Source organism: Cololabis saira, chromosome 8 (assembly GCF_033807715.1).
Source record: "Cololabis saira isolate AMF1-May2022 chromosome 8, fColSai1.1, whole genome shotgun sequence".
Classification (NCBI taxonomy): Eukaryota; Metazoa; Chordata; class Actinopteri; order Beloniformes; family Belonidae; genus Cololabis; species Cololabis saira.
This window is the reverse complement of record NC_084594.1, coordinates 28427591-28452365: the sequence shown is the minus strand read 5'-3', so window position 1 is coordinate 28452365 and position 24775 is coordinate 28427591. Positions and strand designations below refer to the sequence as shown.

The 24775-nt window shown below is 37.0% G+C and overlaps 3 protein-coding genes across 8 annotated transcripts; 2 read left to right on the top strand and 1 right to left on the bottom strand.

The window, feature by feature from the left end:
- Window positions 1-561: 561 nt before the first annotated feature.
- On the top strand, window positions 562-2915 carry LOC133448758 (small ribosomal subunit protein eS26). Its single transcript, XM_061727606.1, has 4 exons — window positions 562-601; window positions 1847-2024; window positions 2451-2581; window positions 2800-2915. Exons 1-4 carry the CDS (start codon window positions 599-601, stop codon window positions 2833-2835), a joined length of 348 nt encoding a protein of 115 aa, XP_061583590.1. The 5' UTR covers window positions 562-598; the 3' UTR covers window positions 2836-2915.
- Window positions 2702-12004, bottom strand: LOC133448756 (zinc finger protein Eos-like). Of its 6 annotated transcripts, none has more exons than XM_061727601.1 (8): window positions 11921-12004; window positions 10797-10854; window positions 10026-10130; window positions 9586-9840; window positions 8994-9161; window positions 8759-8908; window positions 7206-7337; window positions 2702-6736 (listed from the first exon to the last, which is right to left on the bottom strand). In XM_061727601.1, exons 2-8 carry the CDS (start codon window positions 10834-10836, stop codon window positions 5859-5861), a joined length of 1728 nt encoding a protein of 575 aa, XP_061583585.1. In that variant the 5' UTR covers window positions 10837-10854; window positions 11921-12004; the 3' UTR covers window positions 2702-5858. The 6 variants fall into 6 exon arrangements, with proteins under 6 accessions (XP_061583585.1, XP_061583586.1, XP_061583587.1 ...); XM_061727602.1 differs by lacking the exon at window positions 11921-12004 and adding an exon at window positions 11823-11908; XM_061727603.1 differs by lacking the exon at window positions 11921-12004 and adding an exon at window positions 11738-11759.
- Window positions 12005-17261: 5257 nt separating this feature from the next.
- rhebl1 (Ras homolog, mTORC1 binding like 1) lies at window positions 17262-24775 on the top strand. Its single transcript, XM_061727599.1, has 8 exons — window positions 17262-17656; window positions 20497-20568; window positions 20684-20751; window positions 20982-21064; window positions 21401-21457; window positions 21581-21628; window positions 23027-23108; window positions 23209-24775. Exons 1-8 carry the CDS (start codon window positions 17605-17607, stop codon window positions 23299-23301), a joined length of 555 nt encoding a protein of 184 aa, XP_061583583.1. The 5' UTR covers window positions 17262-17604; the 3' UTR covers window positions 23302-24775.

The following is a 24775-nucleotide window of genomic DNA, read 5'->3' as shown; positions in this document are numbered from 1 at the left end:
TTTCAGATGTTTTTGTCCAGTTTTGTTCTTACATCTGTTGCCCTCAGATTCCTGCAACTAAACTTGGATGTACATTCCAATAAAGGTTAGGATAAATGATAACATGCCTCTGAAGTTTGACTTTTTACACCATTACAATACTTATAGGCAACTAGTCATCATATCTTCTGCTCTCTGAAACACATGTTAATGCTCAATAGTACACATATGGTTCTTTAATATATTTGAATTATACTAAGATGCATTCATTTTCAATGGCTTTTGTCCTTACATTACTTTTACTTTTATACTTTAAGTAGTTTTGAAACCAGTACTTTTATACTTTTACTTGAGTAAAAAAACTCGAGTTGATACTTCAACTTCTACAGGAGTATTTTTAAACTCTAGTATCTATACTTCTACCTGAGTAATTAATGTGAATACTTTTGACACCTCTGTACAATTATAGTTAATGTCATGATGAATGAAGAAGGTGTTAAAAGGTTTGAGTGAGGAGCATGGATGTGTCACCATAGCGACAGCCGTAAGGGGCGGGGCTAAGTGCGTTAGTTCTCGCGGGAACACCGTTTCCGGTCCTCTTTTCAGCTTCCCGTGCAACATGGTGAGTGTGTGTCGGCGCGGTCGCCGTCAAAAATCGGAATAAACTTATATTTAATTCGAGTACTTTGTCCTCGTGTGCGTATTTTCAGTATCAAAAACACATAGCAGAACTGCGCTATATATAGTAGGTGTCAGTATCAACGAGAAGGGTACAATTAAGGAGAAATGAATGTGGGCCTCGTGCTAACTAGCAGGCTAGTCATTTTGTGCATGTGTTCGTGAGCTGGTTAAAGACACTCATCTATCTCTCCAGCAGCGGCCAGGGTGGACAGAAAAGATAAAATAACGTGGATTCAAGTGTATGCGTTTTATATTTACAGCTTAAAATAAGTTGATTCTAAGTTATAAGGTATAATGATGCCGTGTATTTTGTGTTGTAATGGCTGCAGAAACCAGACACCAGCGGGTCCAATGCGCTCACGATCCTGATTGAACAGAGACGATTATTAATCATGCGCCGGTTCGATATTGTTCAACTAAGAACTCAACCACAGCTTTTCTCTATAATGTCCTATATTGAGAATTGGGCTGCAATTGGTATAATTTAAGGCTTCAATGTTGATGTGTACTTCCGAGTGGCCATTGAACGTGATTTTATATAAGATACAGCCTTTTTAATAGCGTTAAAGCAACAGTTCTTGACATGGATGTCATATTTCTAAGATCACTATTAATAATCAGTGAGACTAGGTGTAGTTACACTACTGCGATCTTAGACGTTTTATCATGGACATCTTCAGTTCTGCACATCTTTTTTTATTTTACTAACATACAGGACTGTCTCAGAAAATTAGAATATTGTGATAAAGTTCTTTATTTTCTGTAATGCAATTACAAAAACAAAAATGTCATACATTCTGGATTCATTACAAATCAACTGAAATATTGCAAGCCTTTTATTATTTTAATATTTCTGATTATGGTTTACAGTTTAAGATTCCCAGAATGTTCTAATTTTTTGATAGGATATTTGAGTTTTCTCAAACTGTAAGCCATGATCAGCAATATTAAAATAATAAAAGGCTTGCAATATTTCAGTTGATTTGTAATGAATCCAGAATGTATGACGTTTTTGCTTGCTTTGCATTACAGAAAATCACAATATTCTAATTTTCCGAGACAGTCCTGTACATGTTTCCAGGTTTAGCAAAAGCTCTTGCAACTGTTGGCAAGGCTGTATTGAGGCACAGCATTAATTCTCAATTTTGCATGCGACTTATTCTGAATATGCCGAATTGATTTACAGACCAAGAAAAGGAGAAATAACGGTCGTGCCAAGAAGGGCCGTGGCCATGTTCAGCCCATCCGCTGCACCAACTGTGCCCGATGTGTCCCCAAAGACAAAGCCATCAAGAAGTTTGTCATCAGGAACATTGTGGAGGCGGCAGCCGTGAGAGATATCTCAGAGGCCAGCGTCTTTGACTGTGAGTATATTTTCTTTTTGAATGACCAAAGTGATATTTTAAGTTATAAATATTATCATGGTAACTTAAATTGAAACTTTTTTTGACAATTTGAATCTAGCATTTTATATGAAGGGTTAAGCTTAGGGCATCAACACAGAGCCAAAAGGGAGAAAAAAATGTTGAGCCTGGATGCAGTATAAAATAATTTGCTTTGAAAAGATAATTCTCAAAAGGTCAAGTGCTAGATCATGAACCCACAACTTTAGGAAAAGCTCCACAGATACTTAGGACACCCCTCATTCAATTTCACAGATGTTGTGCACCATCTATGATCAACAATTTGTGTATAACAATCTGCACTGTACAACACACTTTTTGCTATAAAACAAAATTCCTCTGAATATTGGTATTTTGTCCTCATCTGTGTAATTATCTGCTCTGCAGCATATGTGCTACCCAAGCTCTACGTGAAGCTGCACTACTGTGTTAGCTGTGCCATCCACAGTAAAGTGGTGAGGAACCGCTCCCGTGAGGCCAGGAAGGACCGCACCCCACCACCCAGATTCAGGCCCGCTGTGAGTACTCTATAAGCTGTTGGGGGTCATATCTTTTCAAAGATTTGAACTACTTTGCTCAGATTAGAAATCCTGCCCTTTTTTTTAATATCAGGAACACACTAACTAAAAATGGTTTGGTTGAAAACGGTTTATTTCAGGCTACAAAAGCTGTGGCAGCAGACACCAGCAAGGGGACACATGCATTGACTTAGTTTTCTTTTTTTTCTTTCTTACAGGCTGGTGCACCAAGAGCTCCTCCAAAACCAATGTAAAGCAGAATCTGAAGATGCTGTACACCTGAAGATAAAATAAAAAAACATAAACCTCAATGAATAAAGCTTGTCAATCTGTGTGTGGTTGCAGGAAAGGTGAAATGTACAGTAGTTGACAAATTGTGACAATGGTCAAGTACATATGACAGATGTTTCTTTCATTTTTAAAAAACCTCTGCATTGATTTATAGTTGTACTAAAGGAAACGGAATCAAATAGGATTTTTGACTTTGTTTTTTGGCATAACTGAAATATTTGGGAAAATGACCTGCTAAAAATCTGTTAAGATGGCGTTGAGAGAAATCCAGCCAAACCAAAAATATATCATAGCAGAGGAAACTGGTCCCTAAGCATTTTAAACTAGAAAACTAAAGTTGGGTTGGAAGTTGGCTTGTTTTTTTTTTTTGCTGCCCAACTTGAGTCATGTACATTGACATCTTTAATGTCACATTCTTAACATAATTATTAAATATTCTTCGTGGATATGTGACACTTGATAAGCTCCTCTATCCCAGTTGATTTCACAGTTTTCTCAAAGAGGAAAGTTTGTTGTAGAAGACTGATTAATTCTCTATGTATTTAAAGGTGTTGATCTCAGTTTATTGCAGTTCCTGTTTTATGTTTGCATCAAATGCAACTTTCTGTCTAGGTGGTTAAAAATTGCCACTTATTTTTAACAAATCTGCATTAGGTGGAAATAAGAGTTAACATCGACTAAGGCTTTCATAAGAACTGATGTTTTAATGACCTTGAAGCTTTTGCTTAACGTTTAAGATTAAAAAATATTGAACTGAATTTGCCCAACATAATGGAGGTCAAGTATTAAGAGTTGGAAATAGCGATTCCTTGGCTGAGTATTAAAACTTTATGATACACGACCACACATGTTAATCTGGATGCAGCATGGAAACCAGCTGCTTTTGTACAAAATACTTTGGAGATTTATCAGAACTAATATTGTGAGATCAATGACTGTATTACACCAGAGGAAACATTCCCAATGGTACCATGGCTATAAATATAATTAGATCCTTAAATGACTGAATAAACTGGCAAAAGTCTCATCAAAAACAATGTTTATGGAAACTGGTTTAAAAAAAAAAAAAGTTGAGTAATAGTTAAAATCTTAATTCACTTCCAGAACTAAAGTAACAACTTGCATTAGCTTATCACTATTCTCAGAATTTTCCTGCCTTTATGGTTTGAAATAAGTGATGCAGACTTGATACTGAGCATGACTCATTTTGGCTGCAATTACTTTTAATATACAATGGAAATATTGTCCAGAGTGTCTTGTTTGTCTGCAATTATGGTGAATTTTTCTACTCAAATCAGTCTTCTGACTTGCATGGGTTCAAAAAGTCTTGTTAGACAGTATACCTACTTTGCTTTAATGGTGTAAAATTAAAAACTGAAATTTATGTAAAAATAATTAAAAAAAAATCAAAAGCTGGGTGTTACGTAAGCTGACATACATTTCATTACTGAATAAAATACCAAGACAATCATGGGTCACAAACAGATTCTGCTGTAACACAAGTGACTGATAACCAGTATTAGTGTTATTACAGAGGAAAAGGGGGTGAAAGAAGGGCTTTGGGATTTAACTTCTGAGGATAGCAAATTGTCACACACTGTCTTCCAGCTATCACAGCAAGGTAAAGATGTTTAGGCATGCAAACTGATCCTTTGATCGAGCATAAGAGCGGAGTCTTTGCCAGGAATAAAAATCACCCTCCATTTCTATAAAGATAAACAATTACTGCGAAAGAACAAGGCAGGGATCTTAGTGTCTGGAAAACTACTTGAATGCTCAAATTATTTTGTAACTTATAGCCTTCAGAAATCACCTACAATGATGTTTTGAGACACAGGCTAATGGCTCTTCCCCTCCTTTGATGGACAAGGTGAAGAAAGGCACAATACAACAACATTACACCATAACAATGCTTTAAGACAGCATAAACATTTTTCTTAGATATTATTGTTGTAGTTTTAAAAGGGAAATAAGAAAAGGACCAAAAACCTTTTAGCCATTTCTTCTTAATTGCGGCAGTGACATCTGAACTCCTTTGCTTGTTAGAATGTTTTTTATCACATTCTGGGAGAAATGTGCAGGTTGTTAGTGTGTTCTATAAAATAGTTTAATATAATCAGAATTCTGGCAGGTATCAGTGCAACAAAAACAGTCATAGAAAATTAAAATCAATTATTACACCATCCCACATGAAAATTACACAACTAAAACGTCTTCATTTTCCATTTTCAGAAAACACACGGCCTCTTAGGTCCTCTCTCTCTCTCACTCACACACACACACACACACGCACACGCGCACACGCACACACACAGATCTGTTTTAATCAAAGTGCATTTCTAATTCAAGACAACTCGCCCCCCCGAACCTGTACACCTTAACTAACTTGTTTCTGGCTTATGAGTTTGGTCCGTACTTTGCTTTTTAGACAAGAAACTGACTGAATAGGATCAACCAAAGGTTGAAAAGTACTTTAACATCAAAAGGCTTTCATAGACGAAGGCATACAGGTCTTTACAGATTCCATTGTAGACCAGCTTAAGAACTTTTCACATGGCTATTTAATATAATCTATGGTAAAGTGCACAAGAGGGGTACAATTTAAAGTAATTGATCAAGACAAATTTGTCTACAGTAATCTGTGCATCCAGTTTGAATCCTGAATTTCAGAGCAAGGCACTGTGAATGAAAATTATGCAGTGACTCTCAATAGACTTTAAAAACACATGTTCAATATATTTGCTGCTGAAGGAGGTTCAAATTAGATGAGCAGTAATATAGTAATTGTCATTTTAGCCATGTCGAAATTAACTTTTCATGGATGATGGTGCATACCCAGTGTGTTAATGTCAGTACTTGTTTGAAATATTAGGAATCAGTTTCATGCCATTAGCAACCCCTCTAGTTTATGTGCAGACCAAACCCAGCCAGGCCCTTGTCTCAATGTAAAAAGCTCTAGGTGATGGAGACTTTCCAGCTTTTATCCTTAGTCAAAGATGTGCTCTCCACGAACAATGTGTGAAGAAAATTCATATCGGTCCTGACTACGATGGCCACAGATGTTACACTCAAAAGGCTGACGAAAGCCATGGCAGCCCATGTGGATGGTAAACATTACATGGTCCAAGAAAAGCACACGACAGTGCTCACAACGGAAAGAACGCACAGGTCGGCCCTCTGCATCTACTACACGCAAAGCCTCCCTTGAAGTGGAAGAAGGTGCTGTAGGGGAACTGGGAACTGGAGCAGGAGGTGGTAAATGTCCTCCATCTTCTCTTTTCATATCTCGGTCTTTGGCGTTGCTGGGGCTGTGTCTTTCCCGGTTCCTATGGTGTGAAGTGGGAAGAGGTCTTGAGACATGGTTGGTGGAGTGCAGGAGATGATGTCCGTTGTTACTGTGCAAGATCGGGGGATGAGCTATTGTGCTATTGCACAGCTCATCTGGCATGCTTTCTGTGTCCGTAGAGTCCTGGCAACCGTTGCTAGGTGAAGGTGCATCGCTTTGAACAGCAGGAAGGTCTTCATGACCCTCAGCTCCCTCTCTACCTCCTAAACCCACAGGTCCCACCCCAGCCCCAGCCCCTATGCAATTCAATCTTGGGCCAAGAACAACCGAACTGTGAGTGGAGCTTTGGGTCAGCCTGGGTTCTGGCAAACATGGACGGTGAGTGTTGGGAATATGAAGGGGTCTCAGTGTATCCGCTACCCCTCCTCCTCCATTACCTGCTCCACCTGCATATTCTCTTCTAAGGCCAGTAAAGTCCGGAACCTCAAGGTCCTCTGGGTGCATGTCCCCCTCTTTATCCAAATCAGCATTCAGCTCGTAAGGTACATCTGCAAGACTGAGGCGTATGTGCTTCTGTCCTGTAACACAGAGAGAGAGACAGCATTATGATACCGTACAAACCCCATTCCCATAAAAGTTGGGAGCTTTTATTCCAGAAAAACTCTGTAATTTGTTAATCTATTTAAACCTTTACTTGAATGCAGTTACAAAAACTATTTTTGCTTCCCTCACTGACCACTTTAATATATATATTTGTAATATATAGATAATTCATAACAATAAAAACAGTATGATGTGTGCATTAGAATTTTAGAAAGATATTTGCTGCTAACAAGGCAAGACCTTTTTTCCCGATGTCTGTGGTTCCTTTAGCAGGACAGAGCCAGACCTCGTTTTGTAAAACTTACAATACTAAGGCTTTGTAGACAGTGTCTGTGCTTCACTGGCCTGCCTGCAGTCCAGATCAGTTTCACCTGTTGTATTTAAAGCAGCCAAAATTGCTTTGTTAGTTCACTAAAACTGTCCACACTGAAGCCAAATGCTCACCAACAAATTTTTGTGGTGTGGATCTCTTGCGTTTGGTGGTGCTGTTGGCGAGTCGATCGATAAATGCCATCTTGTCTGAGGAGGGGTGCAGTAGAGGGTCTGGTATAAACTCTAGCTCTCTCATCTCCTCTCCTGCAGAGCGTACAAAAAGACTAATATTATTTAAGTAAATCCTTATTTGCCTTTGAATCTAAACCACCTTTTGGCACTACAATCAATCATGAGTGGAGAATACTGTGCTTCACCTTGTTAAGAAGGTGGACTATATTTCTAACTTACCATCACGGAAAAAAAGAAAGTACAAAATCTGAAGTTCCATGGTTTTACGTATCTGAGACACAAGTAAACAATCCTCTGGTCCTTGCCATCTCTTAAAACTGAGTTGAGTTGAGAACATGAGATGAAAAACAACAGATGACATTAAACATCTTATTATTTATCAAAACCCAAGCCAAAATTTGGAAGCAGTGCACGTAAACTAAGCACAACTCATGATTCATCAGTTCCTAGAAAGAGCTTTAGCAGTAATTACTTGGACTAATGGTTTTCTGTATTGCCTCAACAATCTTGAAGATCTTTGTCGAGAAATTCAGACCAAATCTTCTTAACATTATTTCAGATCAGTGGAATTCTATTTAGTGCAGCTCTATTAAGGTACCACCAGGACCTCTAGTCAGGCTACGGTCTGGACTTTGACTGGGCTATTATAAAAGCCTGATTCTTTTAATTTTTGGATATTCTGCTCTTAATTTTCATGTGTACTTGGGTTCTTTGTCATATTGTATGACCCAGTTATGGTAAAGCTTTAGATGTTGGACAAAAAGACTCACATTTGAATCCAGAATACGTATATGTATATGTATACATATACACACACTATATTGTGATATAGCTCTTGGACTTAATTAATTTTTTGCAAATTCTCAGAAAATTGCAGTGCCTTGGGGGGGACTTCCTGCATCATCCACTTATTAGAAGATTGAAAATTGTCTAGAATGTTTTTACATGTTAATAATGATTCTTGCTGTAAAATTATGGACTCAAAATTGCTTGAAAGTGGGCTTCTGGCCCACTCCCAGATTAAAGGGCAGCAACAACGAGGTCTCCAAAATCACTGCTGCTCTCCTTCTTCCTCATCACTGCGATAACACACACTTGACTGCTCCAAACCAGACAACTACCCAAACCTCTGCTTTAACAGAGATCATCACACTTGCTGATGATCAATTAATCACATGCATCTGACTGGCAGCACCTGGGTGTTAATTATGTTCTCAATTCCTATGTATTGTAATTAGTTTTTAATCACTTCTCCATTTTGACTTAGTTTTTGGTAAAATAAGTTATGACAAAGCGTCACATGTTTTGTCGTTCACTGTATTTGAATCATTTTAAGATCTGTTAAGGACCAGATTATATTTTACCCATCATGTCCTCATATGTAAAATCTTAGAAATAACTGTACATTTTTCATATGACTGTATTAATATTGCTTTTGGAAGAAGATACTGATGTGTCCCAAATTCATGAGCAAAGTCATTGATTTGCTGTACCTGCATTCAGAGCATTGTTTAGTGGCTGTGACTCCAGACCCTGGAAGTAACTGTGGCAGCGCTCACGGTGCTCCTCCAGGGTGCTCTGCTGCTTGTAACTACGGCCACAATAACTGCATTTAAACGGCTTCCCTACAGTTGGGGAGGACACTGGAGACAAAGTAAAAATACATTGTTCCAGTTCTAAATGTATCCTTACAGTAGAAAAACAAACCAGGTTTTTCCTCTTTCCTACCTGCATGTGTGCGAAGATGGCCAGTTAAAGCATCTCGTCTTCGACAGGCATAGCTGCAAAAGGGACATTTAAAAGGCTTCTCTCCCGAATGCAGCTTGATGTGGCGGAGGAGATTTCCTTTTTGAGTGAATGAAGCACCACACTGATCGCATTGGAAAGGTCGTTCACCTGTGGACAAGTGAAAACTGTCATCCCCAGTCTTTTTACCGCATAACAATAGTACTTTTATGGTCTCACTACACCCAGACTTATAGCACAAATTATAAATATACAACGCAATTTAAAATATTAACCACCATCAATGTAGCTTTTTACTACCAATCTTTTAGTGTAAAGAATGTTTAAGGACAAGACGAGTAATACTCCTAAATTAACTTGTGCAGCTTGTTGAAAAAGCTATTTGAAATATTGTTCCCCTTTCGCCAACCATTTAAAAAAAGTTAAAATAATCATTGGAGAGGAGAAACCTTAACCTTTCATAACATGCTCATGTTGCAACAAGCTTGAACGCTAACAGTGTGTGAACGTCATTCCAGGTCAGAAAATGATGTGTTTATGTGGCAAAGTTGATGGGTCAGATCAGATGAGTCACCTGTATGGCTGCGTTTGTGCACCATGAGAACATTAGGCCCAATGCAGATCATTCCACAGATGTCACACTTAAGCTTTCCATTTGGCAGTCTGATGGCCCCAGTTGGCATGATTTCAGGATTAGTAAATTCCTTATAACCTCCACCCATCTCCATTCCCTGTTCTGGATCTGCTTCATCGATCCGCTCCCCTCTTTCATCCTCAGTACTACGGCCTGGGTCTTCATCACTGTACAGCTCCACTTTGATGGAGTTTGCTAGAGAGGCACAGGAGCCATAAGAAAGAAGCATATTATTAGTCATGTAGGCTACTGCACTAACTCCACCTCAACTTCACATCAATTTTAATTCAAAAGAAAAAAGTGCAACAATGTAAACAGATTACATTTCAGACAAGGAGTAATCAACACAAATAAACAAAAATGGCTTAATTTCCACTGACCACTGAGGGAGCGACTTGGAGAATTCTCCTTGCTGTTTGGGGTGCTCACTGTTGGACCTCCCAGGGCCCCAGAAAACTCTCTTTCCATCAGTGAATCTCCACCACCTGGAACCAAAAAACACAAGAGGTCACTTTTTCACATGCCAATGAGGGCCCTCAACATCAAGAATAACTATAAGAACAACAATTTAATCATCCACGCTGATCAATTAGGTTTGGTAAACAGTAACACAAAGCATAATCTGACCACTCCAGCTGTGTCTTAGCTGCAAACTAGATAAAGACAGGATGAGTTAGGAGAATGTACTGCTCTTTTGTGAAACTTTGCCTTTCGAGGAAATATTTGAATAATATTTTGTATTTGTTTGATATGTTGACCATTGTCAGATAACCTGAATTAATAACAAACATCAGATAACCTGTCACCATCAAAAAAGTGTTTCCTATGGCATGTAACACAGAAATAACATTAATAAAGTATTCATCTTTGATCTGTTGTTACGTGAATGTTATTGAGAACATTTCTCAGACAGCTGTTCAAAGGCAGGATGCGAGTTCAAATACATCTCAACTGCATTCTTTTATTTTCTAAACTTCTCAGAAAGTTCAGTCAGTGACCCCAACTATATTTTCTGCCAAAACTGTAGTCAATAAAAATGTATTAGAGACTTTAGAATACATTTAAAGTGGCAAGACAATTACAACTATAGTTAATATTCATGCTGCGGATGGTACTTTAGAATGATCACTTATGTTCCATTAAACCATTACCTGATGTGTAAGATCGGCCATTACAGTCATCAACATCCATACTAGTTCAAGATGAATCCTGAAATGACATGAAGCTTATGTCAGAAGTAAATTTAGGCAAGCACTCACTACCCTGCTTCCCCCAAACACAACTAGCATGCCTAGATTGATCTGAATGAAAACATTGAGAGTTGCAGCTAAAGTTGTCAAGTCCAATTTCAGATCACGAATAAAAACACAATATATATTCCAGATTAAACTAGGATCCATTACATTGGTATTCCCAAATCCGATTTTTATCAGAGGTTTCAATTAGCAAGAAAAAAAAAAAAAAACATAAAAAAACAGACCTGTAAACACTAGCATTAATATCTAACTGTGCTAGCAACAACAAACTGTCAATCATTGACTTGTTTGGGCGTTGCTTGCATGAAACTCAATATATTTTGGACAACTACAAAGCTGAAACACACTCTGTATAAAACCAGCAGGGTTAATCCACCGCAGGGACTCCCAACACTGATAGGGGTTAATGAATCCTAACAGAGGATCAATCATTTGCAGCTCAGTTAGGATCGATTCCAACCTTACGGCTGACAAATAAGACTCACCAATCCATAATGATTATAATTAATGGAAATAAAAGTTAAGTTGGACTGATATAAACTTTTGTCAGTGTGTCTGTTTAATCGGAAATAGTTCCCGGCCTCGGCGCTAGCGTTAGCTCCTGCTGGTGAGGGAAACCACCGTCTGCCAAATTAGCTCAACTAAACACCACGACGTTTTAACAACCTCACATCGCCGATAGCTTGCTAAAAAAAAGCATGGAATAAAGTTACAACAAACTAATATGAACACTGACGTAAGGAGACAACACTGGTGTGTGATATTGACTAACTGACTGTCGTTAAATGTGGTGTTAAGGTCTGGTAGGCGTCATGTTTGAGGTTAGCATAACAAACCAGCCTAACTATCTCGGCTCGCCGCTGCCAATGTTTCCCCCGCGGTTGCCATGGCAGCCGCCGCCACCCGCGCCGCCGCACTAACCAGCGAGGTGTCGCTCCTGAAACACACCTCCGTTCACACAGCACGGCGGAGGGAGAGCATTAGAAGTACCCTAAAAACTATTCAGTTCAACCCAGTACCTCTTGCATTTCTTGTCAGGGTAAATTCAGTGAGTTTATTCTCAAATTTCATCTGCCTGTCTTAGACACTGTGGTTTTGTTTTGGACGGCAACATTTTCCGGTGGGATGAAGCTCCAGCTTCAAATCACTTCCGGGTCGCCTTTTTTTTTTTAAACAGTAGCAGTACTGCCCATACTGCCATCTGTCGTGCCAAAAAGTGATTGCCTGCCAGAATCTGATTTCTCCCCTGAAAATGGGTCTTTTTACCTGCCAAAAATTGATTGAAGGCCAAATACAATTAATGAAAGGTTGTTTCTACCTAAATATGATTTGATCTCATTCTTGAGCTTCATAAAATAAACACTAGAGCTCACAGGATTGCTTTTAACTCTTTTAAAGGACCATTGCAACACAAAATAGGCATTTTCACCTGCCAAAAATTGATTGAAGGCCAAATACAGTTAATGAAAAGTTGTTTCTGCCTAAATATGACTTTATCTCATTCTTGAGCTTCACAATCTGAAAATCTGACGAAAATCAGAAGAAATCAGATTCTGGCAGGCAATCACTTTTTGGCACAACACCATCTACTGGAATCATTTCTTATTTATCATTATTAGTCCACCTTTTTGTTTTTTGACACCGTACATTGGGAAAACGCGAGCAACTCTTATACTTTTTTTTCCCCAACCTCTTTATTGATTTTACAAAAAAAAACAAGGCACATTATACATTCCAGAAGAACATTTGCATCAAAGAACACTGAGCGACCAATGAGTAAAACAAAACAAAGAAGATACAGAGCGAAAAAGAAAGTAAAGGAATAAACAATGAAATAAAATAATAATAAAAAAAAACAAACGCAAGTGATCAGTCAGGAATTAGGGTACAAAGATACTTGTGAAGATGCTGGGCTTTTGGAAGCATGCAAGATTTTGAATATTTTTTGTACTGAATTATTTCGTTTAGATATGCAATAAAGATTGGATTAATTTTCAAAAAGCGACATTTATGAATAAAAAAAATCGCCAATATAATTAAATTATTTATTCCAAAGTCTATTTTTTTTGTCCTCCACTTGTAAACCAAAGTTAATGCTTTCAAATGTAAGAATAGGAATGGTTTGATCATTATAGGTTATCCAGTATTGGAAAGCATCCCAAAAGGTCCTAGTTAGGCTACAAGAGAAAAAAAAGATGCTCTAAGGTTTCGATGTCTGCGTTACAAAAAGTATGAATATTCAAATCTAAATGAAACCTTTTATGTAAAAAATCATCACATGGATAGACGTCATTCATTATTTTAAAATGAACTTATTTAGCCTTAGGTGGAAGTGGAAAGGAGAGGTATTATTAGTTCAACTATTGTGGTGATGCTCTGTGCGAAGACGCTAAATATAACTAAACACAAAAAGGTGACTCATGGAGGGAGGAGAGAAAAAAGAAAGGCAAGGCAACTTTATTTGTATAGCACCATTCAACAACACAGTGAATTTAAAGTGTTTTACAGAGACATTAACACATCACATAGTAGAAATAAAAAGCATTATTTAAGTTTAAACAAAAAAAAGCAATACAATAAATCAAAAAATGAGTTTAAAAGCAGTAATTAATGACGGACAGACATCAGTGAAAAAAGAATTAAACAAATGAGATGCAAGAAATAAAGGTTGCAGTGCATCATGGTAAATTACTGAAATGCTGCAGTAAATAAAAAGGTTTCCAACCTTGACTTAAAGCAACTGAGAGTGTTGGAGAGAAAACACTCAGTGATCTGAAGAAAGAGGCTGAAACTTAACTTATTTCTTGCAGCAAAGCACACTAGCTGTAAACTAAAACTAGCCTGCACCCAGCAGGGTTTATTTATTAGACACAGAAAGTGGGTGCAGAATTACAGTTGTACAATCAAAAAAAGGTGTGGTGTGGGTGTGGTGTGGACCACAGCAGCATACAGAATCATTCATTAGATAAAGGAAGGTCATATTACACGCACATAGTTGTTTAACATTCATAAGATAAAGAAATGTTAAATACAAGCGCGTAGTTGATTAACAATAAGGATGTCTTGACATGAGCAGGACGTCTTGACATGAGCACATTTTCCTTAAAAGCTGAACGCTGCCTCACTGTGTTTGGTTCTAACTTTGGGTACAGAAAGTAGCCGTGACCCTGATGATCTGAAGGTTCTGGTTCGTTCATAATGGCCCAGGAGATCAGAGATGTATTTTCCCTCAGACCATTCAGAGAGTTATAAACCATAATCAGGATTTTAAAATCTATTCTGTGACAGACTGGAAGCCAGCGTAAAGACATACGAACTGGAGTTATATGGTCCACTCTCTTGGTCTTAGCGAGGACTTGGGCAGCTGTGATCTGAGCTAACTGCAGCTGTCATTGATTTGTTTAATTTTTTTTAGGGAAACCCGTGAGAGCGTTACAGTGGTCCAGTCTACTGAAGATAAAAGCGTGGAGAAGTTTTTTTAAAGTCCTGCTGACATCAGTCCTTTAATTATCGATATGTTCTTTAGGTGATAATGAGCTGACTTCATTACTGTCTTAATGTGGCTGTTAAAATTCAGGTCTGAGTCCAGAACCACTCCCACTCCCTTATTTTGAATTTGAGGGCAGCAGCACATTTTTAAAAAGTTGGGAATAGGGTGATGTTGACCAATGTAGCTGCTACTCTTCTTTTAACAACTGTCTGTAAACATCTGGCAAGTGAGCAGACCAGTTGAGGGGGGCATGGACCGGTGGCGCAGCTGGTAGTGCAGCCGTCTCACAGCAAGAAGGTCATGGGTTCGCTGTGGGCGCTGAATGCGTGTTAAGTTCCCCCATGACTTCTTCCCCCACATCACCACCCTGGGTGGGGTTGGCGAAAGGGCCTTTCTGTGTGGAGTTTGTGGAGTTTGCATGTTCTCCCCATGTGCCCTTGCAAAAACATGCACACAGTGCATGCCCCCTCTGGCCAGCCGGGGTGGGGAGGATCTGGCCGGAATAACGTGATCCTTCCATGCCTGGATTGTGCCTCTCAAGAAGTGCAAGTTTCCCACGCTATATGCACTAATGCAACCTAATAAAGTCAGAGATCCAGGTTTTTTAACTAAGCACAGATAACAAGCTGGATGGACCATCAGCAGACAGCAGGACACAGAATCCATGGTTTCCAAAAAGAATTTCTAATTCTGATTTATCTGACTACACAACAGCTTTCCATATTAAACAATCTTTTAGTTAGTTAAGTTAGTTAATCTTTATTTCGGTTAATTATAAACATAAAAAATAAATAAGCAAGATAATGAACATTTACAGGTTTTTCTTTGGTCAACATGGTGCTTATTTTGACCGAAAAGGTACGGGCTTGAAGCATAAAGCTTATCTTGCCCACCTTTTAACATAATAGAATATGCAAAAAGAAGAAATGAAGTATCATGAGGCTACACAAAATAATAATAATAATAATAATAATAATAATAATAATAATAATAATAATAATAATAATAATAATAATAATAATAATAATAATAATAATAATAATAATAAATGATAGCTCTGAAAACAGAAAGTGAAAAGATGCTAAAGAAACCGACAAAACCAATTTAGGTTGTCATTTCATCTCATGCATGTGTATTGTGTCTATACATCAAATCCTACATATATTCATGCATATGTTCATACCGGTACACACCTGGGAACCTTTGGCCCAATAAGGGAGCAGGCTTCATGGAATGGTTCACATAAGGTTTCTTCTTTGTGTGATAAAGCTGTAAACTGCATTTGTGGATTGCATGGTGAACTGTGTTCATGGACAATAATCTAGGGTCTTAAATATCACAAACATTCTGTGTATAATATCATCTTTTGATGAGATGAGATTTGAGTGGGATTGTCACAATTGTACATAGAATTTTCTTGAAAATGTGGCCCCGCAATAGACTGGCGACCTGTCCAGGGTGTAACCCCTGCCTCTCACCTGTAATGAGCTGGGATAGGCTCCAGCAGACCCCCGTGACCCTGCAAAGAATAAACGGGTATAGAAAATGGACAGATGGATGGATTTTCTTGAAAATCACTGGCTGTAGATACATCTAAGAGGATCTGCCTTGTGGCTTGTTCCAAACTGATTGTATCATAGTCTGGTATTTAATTTCAATATAATATAGAGCTTTTGGTGACGTGTACTTGGATAAGACATAGATGGTACCTTATAGACATTTACACAAAAAAGAAAATCTTTTTAAAATATAATTGTTGTCCTGTAAAGTAATTTCAGGTTAGATTCAGTAAAAGATTTAACATAACTTGCCTTTTCTATAACATAAAATTTGATACTGACTTCTGTCTTTCCTGTACTTTTAGGGTTTCATCATGGGCTATGATGCTGTTGTACTTTGCATTTAAAATGTATCTAATAGAAGACAACATTTAATTCAAGTTTTCAAATTGCCATTATTTAGTTTAGATTGCTTTTTTTAAATTAATATACAGGACTGTCTCAGAAAATTAGAATATTTAATATATTTTCTGTAATGCAATTAAAAAAAAATGTCATACATTCTGGATTCATTACAAATCAACTGAAATATTGCAAGCCTTTTATTATTTTAATATTGCTGATCATGGCGTACAGTTTAAGATTAAGATTAAGATTTCCAGAATATTCTAATTTTTTTAGATAGGATATTTGAGTTTTCTTAAGCTGTAAGCCATGATCAGCAATATTAAAATAATAAAAGGCTGGCAATATTTCAGTTGATTTGTAATGAATCCAGAATGTTTGACATTTTTGCATTACAGAAAATAAAGGACTTTATCACAATATTCAAATTTTCTGAGACAGTCCTGTATATGTATGTATGTATGTATGTATGTGTATATATATATATATATATATATATATATATATATATATATATATATATATATATATATATATATATACTTCTCCATCCCATTTTCACTGTACTTGTTCTGTATATGACACCCCCCCTCCACCCCCTTTCCGTAACATCATAATAATCTATTTTTATTGTATTACATCTTTTGAGTTGCTTTTTATTTTAAAAAAGCAAAGAAAGCAAAGAAAAGCACAACTATGACTATACCTATATTTGAATAATATGTCAACTTTGAAATTTCGCATTTAGTGTTATGAAGAATTTCAAATTCCCATAGAGGATTGTGGGTGCGGATTCATTCAAGGAAAAGTCAATAAAACGAAGAAAGAAGAAACAAAGCGGTCAGGGAGGTCATGAATGAACCGAGATGAACAGAGAGTGACCTCTACTGTAACAAATTCGCCTGGACGCTCGTTCCAGTCCCCTCTGACGTATCACCCAGTTTTACGACGGTGTGCTTACACAATGACAATTTCCGTCAGTTTGACTCGCAGCTCCCGACCGCGTTGAACTTACTTTTTTTTTGTTTTCAACTTACATTTAAACGACAATTTCACCTTTTTTTAGTTCCCAGTAACTCTAAAAAGAGAATTGAGACGTATACATCCTAGGTTTGAGCGCTAAGGGGGTAGTTTTGTGTCACATTCCTCCTCGAGGCCCAAGCGGAGCTCCAGCTCCAAAAGTTTGTTGTTGTCACGTGACGCGACACGAATGTGGCGATAAAAAAAAAAAAAAAGTTTGTTTAGATAGTAAAACTAGGTGGCGTACTACACTTTTTTCAGAACCCATTCGAACATCGTTTACGCCGCAATGCCTCAACCCAAATACCGAAAGATCGCCGTTATAGGGTACCGGTCCGTAGGTGAGTAAAGCCCGGCTAGCTGCTAACTGGCTCGGCTTTGTTTTCCTTCTTTCGGAGCCTCGACGGCAAATACCGCTTTCTCTTTGTCCTTGATCCGTTTTCTTATATATTTTGCTTGATCCTTTTCTTATTTCCCACCCTTAAATTGATCGGGGTCCCCGTATAGCGGTAGCATATGGGACGTGATGCTATTATAGACATTAAAGTTGGGATATCCGGGTAGACTTTACCCGGTACAGCGTGTCCCACAAAGGCATGGGAATAATAACATGTGTATGTTGACCGCGGTTGAATTGGTTTAATATTGGATATTGGATATTCGACATTCAAAGACATCCATAAAACTTGTGATACATACCACTGATTTTGGTCAAACCACTTGTGATGTGTTCATGGTCATCTATATATCACAAAACAGTAATTATTAAAAAATCATACATATGGGCTGATTTAAAAATCATATATATGGGCTGATTTAATGTGGTTTAATGATTTCAACACCCATAAAACTTGTGATACATACCACTGATTTTGGTCATATTGCTTGTGATGTGTTCATGGTCATGTAGACTATATATATCACAAAACAGTAATTATTATAAAATCATATTATGGGCTGATTTAATGAGGTTTAATGAATTCAACACCAATAAAACAATTGGTGTTATGTATCACAAGTTTTATGGGTGTTGAATTCATTAAACCTCATTAAATCAGCCCATAATATGATTTTATAATAATTACTCTCTTGTGATATATAGTCTAGATGACCATGAACACATCACAAGCAATATGACCAAAATCCGTGGTAGTATCACAAGTTTTATGGGTGTTGAATTCATTAAACCACATTAAATCAGCCCATATATATGATTTTTTAATAAGATTTTTTAATAATTACTGTTTTGTGATATATAGTCTAGATGACCATGAACACATCACAAGTGGTTTGACCAAAATCAGTGTTATGTATCACAAGTTTTATGGGTGTTGAATTCATAATATCCAATATCCAATATCAAACCAATTCAACCGCGGTCCCGGTACAGCGTGTCCCACAAAGGCATGGGAATAATAACATGTGTATGTTATCCCAAATCTGTAGTAAAACAGCCGTGAAACACTTCCCACGTCTCACCGAGCCAAACACGTTAAAATACCCACTTGAGCCCATGTGCAGCCTGGTGTTAATTTGGCTGCTTTTATTTTGTAGAGGAAAAAAAATTACAAGCTTGAATTATTTGGGGCATATATTACTAATGAATGGCCATCATTAAGATCCCATGTTCTCCTGTAGCGGTGGGCAGATGAGCTGCCCAGGATGAAGCCTTGTCAAGGACACTTTTCTTTGCTTTCAGCTTCCACCACAGATCTTGAAATGTATTGAGTTCTGGATTATTTCCTAATTTTGCCATTGAGTTGTCATCTTTCCTCAAGAAAACACTAGCAAAATTATTATTTTTCTTAAAAAATGACACCACCAAACCTACATTAAAGTGTAGGGTTGATTAGAGTATCTAACATTTGCACATATAACTGTGCATTTGCTTAGAATTAACAACTTGAGTTAACTTCCAATGGTCTTTTATAGGATATGCAACCTCATATAATTTATAGCGGAGGAAATGTGCTTGTTTTCTTTAAGTGTCACTGTTTTATGGTAATTTACAGGAGATAACAGCTAATGCAGCCAGACTTGAAGTTAAGATAAAGATGCAGACACTGGATATTTCTCCTCTGATTGCTCCTGCAATTCTGAAAACACTCACACTACAATATGTGTTTCAGACTTTTTTTTAAATTATTATATTATTTTACATGCATGGCACCTCTGCTAGATTTTTTTTTAGGGGATGGGTGGGGTGTCTGTAGTTTACACAATCTGAATGTTTGATGATTTTTTTGAGACTGACACAAAATTCTGAATAAGTATTTTAAGTATTCTATGCATCATTGTTTGTTGATGCTGATATTGATACCATGTGCACATTTGTGCAGTATCGTTGTTCTGTCAATGAGTGCCAGATGTAAATGACCTAGTTTTTGTCCTGTTAAATTATTTGGATGTGCCTTTTTTGGGTTCGCGGGACATCCCACTACAGCACACCTTGAGACATCAGCAATAAATCTTCAATAATGCAGACTTAAATTGTCTGTTTAAAAAGCAGTAGAATTATTTTTTTTCTACTTTAACAGTAACATTATCTGTTGAAGAAATCAAATGCGCCAGCAGCTCCAACTGTGCACCAATTTCTAGTCTCGGTGCTTCCCTCCCCAGAGGGATGTAAAAAGGGCTGTAAAAAATCAGCATCAGTATGTGAAGTTGGGGATCAGATAGACGAATTTGCGATTAGTAGACTTTAGGCTGCCACAGATATTCTGGTGGCAGATTTTTGTAGTGCAGATTTTGTTCAAAAAAACACAACTTTACCTGTCAGTTTGTATACTTTCCTCTAGCATCACAGAATATCACAGATCAAAGATTACAGTTTACAAAAGTGAAATCTATCAAATTGCCTTATCTATGTAGCATATTTGTACTATCCTTTCTCAAAGGTATTGAAGAAAATATGCGCAAAGCGTGAGAGAAAAATTTACCGTGACAGTCAAGCTGAAAATACAGATCATTTAACAGAATTTGATATATCAGTGGTAATTAGTAGTTAAATGTATTTAAAATATTTTGACCATTCTAAGTTTACACTTGAAGGCTCAATGTCATCAAAAGCTCAGTATGTTGATGTTCTTAATATTGGACAAAATCATTAATTTATTACATTAAATGATTTCAATTTTTTTGTTAAACCATTGAATATTGATTCCCCCCTCCCTTTCAATAGGAAAGTCATCTCTCACGATACAGTTTGTGGAAGGGCAGTTTGTTGACTCCTATGACCCCACCATTGAAAACAGTAAGCCTCAGCAGATTGCCTACAGGATATTGCTGCAAAAACAATAATTTTAATTTTGTTTGAAATATATCATTCTAAAATGAAAAATATAAAACCTGCCAAATTCTCTCCACAGCCTTTAATAAAATGGTAAATGTGAACGGTCAAGACTTCAATCTTCAGCTAGTTGATACAGCTGGACAAGTAAGTATTCAGTTTGCTGCCACAACTCACATTCAATGTTTATATTTTGAAATTTACTAACATGAGGCATTCTTGATTTCATGAGATTCTGTTAAATCCCATATAAACTGAAATTATACATTTGTCAAGAACTTTTGTCATAAATTTGAGTTTTGTATGATTTATACAGTGTGCTGTCTCTGATTTAAAAAAATAAAAATAAAAAAAAATTACTTTCCTCTTTTCTTTAGGATGAATACTCAATTTTTCCACAATCCCACTCAATGGACATCCATGGTTACGTCCTTGTGTATTCAGTGACTTCAATGAAAAGGTGAGTGGGTGGTCATGTTCTCACAGCTGTATTAATAATAAGCCTTGCATAAGAAATATTTTAAAACACTCAAGATCAGATACGAAACCATAAAAAAGAATTCCTTGATTCTTAAAATAATTGTCTAAACTTTTTAAGTATATTTAAACTTTGAGGTAATTGATGCTGGATAAACACAAGATACACCACTGTTTCCATTCTAGAATTATGGTGGGTTCGCCAGAGTTCTAGAATGATGATGTTCGATTTATTCATTCTAGAATGGCTGTAGTTCATAAGATGTAGCCACATAAAATGCTTTATCTAAATCTTGGACTCATGGCATTCTCTTTTCAGTTTTGAAGTTGTGCAGGTTCTACACGACAAGCTGCTAGATATGGTTGGGAAAATTCAGTAAGTATAGTTGGCTCTTCAAATAGTGTAAAGTTATATAAGTTACTTATATAAGTTATATTTTAATTATTTGTTCATTTTCTTCAATGTTTTCCCTTTACAACCACAACATTGTCTTTTCAGGGTTCCAACTGTTCTTGTAGGGAACAAAAAAGATCTCCACATGGAAAGGTAAGTATTACTGTAAGTGTTAATATAATCTAAAGCCAACTAAAATATATTGAACGTGTCCTGTTTTTTTATTGTATTTTTTTCAAGCCATGAGTTTTCTGATGTCCACATTTTCCTGGCTCTTTGCTTTCTCTTCTGTCATCAGAAGGCTCACACCACACTTCTTTAGAATCTCAGCTGCTACAGTCTTAATTTTGGGCTGAGATTTTTTTTCTGACGTTTGAAATTATTTTACTTCATTTGGCCAAATATTGTATTGACATTCAGCACATGAATACATGCACTTGGGCTAGCATTTCTTTGGCTGCAGTCTTTTGTGATGTTGATATTGTGGTAATGATGATGATGATGATACGTTCAATATATTGTATATCCTGATTTTGTGCCCAGGAGTTTGGGTTAAACTTAACTCTGATTTAAAAACTCCTACTGTTTTGGAAAATACAACTATTCAAGACAAGAATATTGTTTTACGATTGTATTGTTTCGTGGAACGCTCTCCTTCTTTCTTCGCATCTGACCAATAGCATTAAATCTTAAAAACAGATGAAGACACTTTTATTCAAACAAGCTTCTAGTTAACTGGGTAACTTGACCGTGTTGCTTTAACTGGTTTTGTTTGTATATTTATTTTATTGTTGCCCTTTCTTTTTCATTTTATTTTAAAGCACTTTGTGATTTTTATCTGTGATTGTCTGTAAATGCTTGGAGATTACTTATCCTGTGTCAAAACTTTGTTTGACACAGGATTTGTTTGAAACCTCTTCTAAGCCACTCTTATTATATTAAATGTTTTAATTTAACATCTAATAGTGCTTTTGACCCCGTTTTCATCCCCTCTAAAAAATATTTTCCTATTCTATATCCTAATTTTTGGTGCCCGGGCACCCTCAGTATAAGGGAGCATTATTTTGAACTGTAGTGAGTGCATTGATCAAACTGGAGAGAACATATCTGAAAACTCACTTTAAATGTGTGATCCATGATGGAGATGGCTGGTGTATGTATTTTAATTTAGTTGGAAAGATGTACGAACTGCCTTTAGTAAATATGCATAAGAGAGAAGAAGACTTGATTGATGAAATACCTTCTTCTGTTAAGACCTAAGTATACTTAGCCATTATCCATGACTTACAAATTGAGAACACACCAAATCAGTGGGCTTATCCTGAAAACATGCTGGCACTTGTCAAATTACACATGCCACATGCTCCTACAGCATACTTTTCTTTCTTTTCACCATGCAAAAGTTGACCATACCATGTCGTGGCCTCAAAACTTGTAAAGAAAAATAGTGACATGACTGGCAGTTTCAAAAGAAAGCACCACTTTCTAGTGTGTATTCTCCTTTTTATTTTCCTCCATATTTTCATGATGTAATTATCTGTTAATTCCAAGGGTGATCAAACCAGAGGAAGGAAAAAAACTTGCTGATTCCTGGGGTGCTGCCTTCATGGAATCTTCAGCCAAAGAGAATGAGGTAATTGCTTGCCATTTACTCCTGATACAGACTCCTCAGTGCATACTGCATTTTGGTTTCGTGCACAGATTCACACTTTGACAATATTCTTTTAACACAGACCGCCGTAGAGGTTTTCAAGCGGATCATTCTGGAGATGGAGAAGGCTGACGGGAATGCACCTCCAGAGGAGAAGAAGTGTGCTGTGATGTAAAAGTGTATCCAGGACATCAGTAAGTTATTTTACTGAAGACTGGAGGCACAACTTCACCAGCTTGCCAATCATGACCTCACCAATATCAAGATGCTGTGGTGGACTGTTTCTGCTCAGTAAAATAAGATTGATTTGTATGTCAAAGCAACTGTCCAGACAGTTGATACCCTCTCTCATTAAATGTAACCACAAGAAGATGTTTCTGGAGAAGGATTCACCTCTGTTTCAAACAAAGAATCACCTTCAGTGGACACTTCCTCAAAGACTCAAATGTAAACTGGACAAAAATCTGGATTTTGAATTCAACCAAATGCTCAGAAAGAAAAAAAAATCTTAAACTGGGTTCTAAAGTTTGAGATCAGTGGTTTGTGTCTCATAATTCTGAGTAAATTAGTTGATATACAATGAGGGCTGGTTGATGACCATTCTGAAGATTGGTGTATTATTTCAACATGTCTTTTTTGACTAATTCAGTCACAGTTCACATTGCCGTAAATGTGGTCTAAAAGTGTCACTATTTCTCACAAATGGTGGATTTCTATGATGACACTGTAACATGATTTCATGTAAGAAATCTAATGGTTTCACAGTTCTTGCTGTCATTTTTATGAACTCATCTTCAGGTACCATTCACCAGTGACTATGGACTTGTCATGGTGTAGAAGTCTGGCGTATGTTTTACATCTCATCATTTAAGGTCTTCTAAGCAGATAAGCCCCACCACCCCCCCTTTCTGTAGTATTTTTTCCCCCCTGTCAATAGATAAGATGTTATCTTATTGACAGCATTTAGTATAGATTGGAATAGTTTTTTGCTCTTTACCAGTTATGGCCTTTTGATGCAACAAAAATAAAATCTTTGAATTTGGTTTGGTACTATTGGTTATATCTGGACTGATGCAGTACAAGTTTGTATACATTAAAATTACGAACCTTGAGTTCCAATTTTTTTTAACTGAATTTTAACATGTAAGACTAGTTAAAAGGCTGAAAGTCACAGCTAGCTTAGTATTTTGAGTTATTGGCTCATGCATTCTTGATAGACTCAAGCCAGTGTGGCGAGTGGCCTGTTTAATGATTTGTCACTGTCAGACGGTCCCTTTGGCCTTAAAAATACATGGAATCTGAATTTGTTCCCCCACACACATATTATACCTGTAGTGGATAATGACTTGATCAAATGCTTTGCGTAAATAGTTAAATAATGAAAATAGTTGAGCAGAAGCTGGTGATGCTGTGTCTTGTGCCTTACAGTTGTTCAAACTTCCACATCTACTTCCTTTCCTTGACTCAAGGTGCTCTTGAAAGGGTTTTGTCTTTTTCTTTTTTTTTTTTTTTTTTTTTCCTCCCTTCTGTTGAGTTGACACCATGGGTACAGGTGTTGTGCACCTGAACACCAATATTCCCTCGTGGGTCATTCTTGATTCAGAAATCTTGCTGTAAACAGTTTTGTAAATAAATAAATCTGTCACTCA

Coding starts and splice junctions, on each gene's coding strand:
- LOC133448758 (XM_061727606.1), top strand. Junction 2,025..2,450: donor AGAGGCCAGCGTCTTTGACT/GTGAGTATATTT, acceptor TCTGCTCTGCAG/CATATGTGCTACCCAAGCTC. Junction 2,582..2,799: donor CACCCAGATTCAGGCCCGCT/GTGAGTACTCTA, acceptor TCTTTCTTACAG/GCTGGTGCACCAAGAGCTCC.
- LOC133448756 (XM_061727601.1), bottom strand. CDS start 10,836: ATGGATGTTGATGACTGTAATGGCCGATCTTACACATCAG. Junction 8,909..8,993: donor CCATCTTCGCACACATGCAG/GTAGGAAAGAGG, acceptor CTTTGTCTCCAG/TGTCCTCCCCAACTGTAGGG. Junction 6,737..7,205: donor CACACCACAAAAATTTGTTG/GTGAGCATTTGG, acceptor TCTGTGTTACAG/GACAGAAGCACATACGCCTC.
- rhebl1 (XM_061727599.1), top strand. CDS start 17,605: ATGCCTCAACCCAAATACCGAAAGATCGCCGTTATAGGGTACCGGTCC. Junction 17,657..20,496: donor TATAGGGTACCGGTCCGTAG/GTGAGTAAAGCC, acceptor CCCTTTCAATAG/GAAAGTCATCTCTCACGATA. Junction 20,569..20,683: donor TGACCCCACCATTGAAAACA/GTAAGCCTCAGC, acceptor TTCTCTCCACAG/CCTTTAATAAAATGGTAAAT.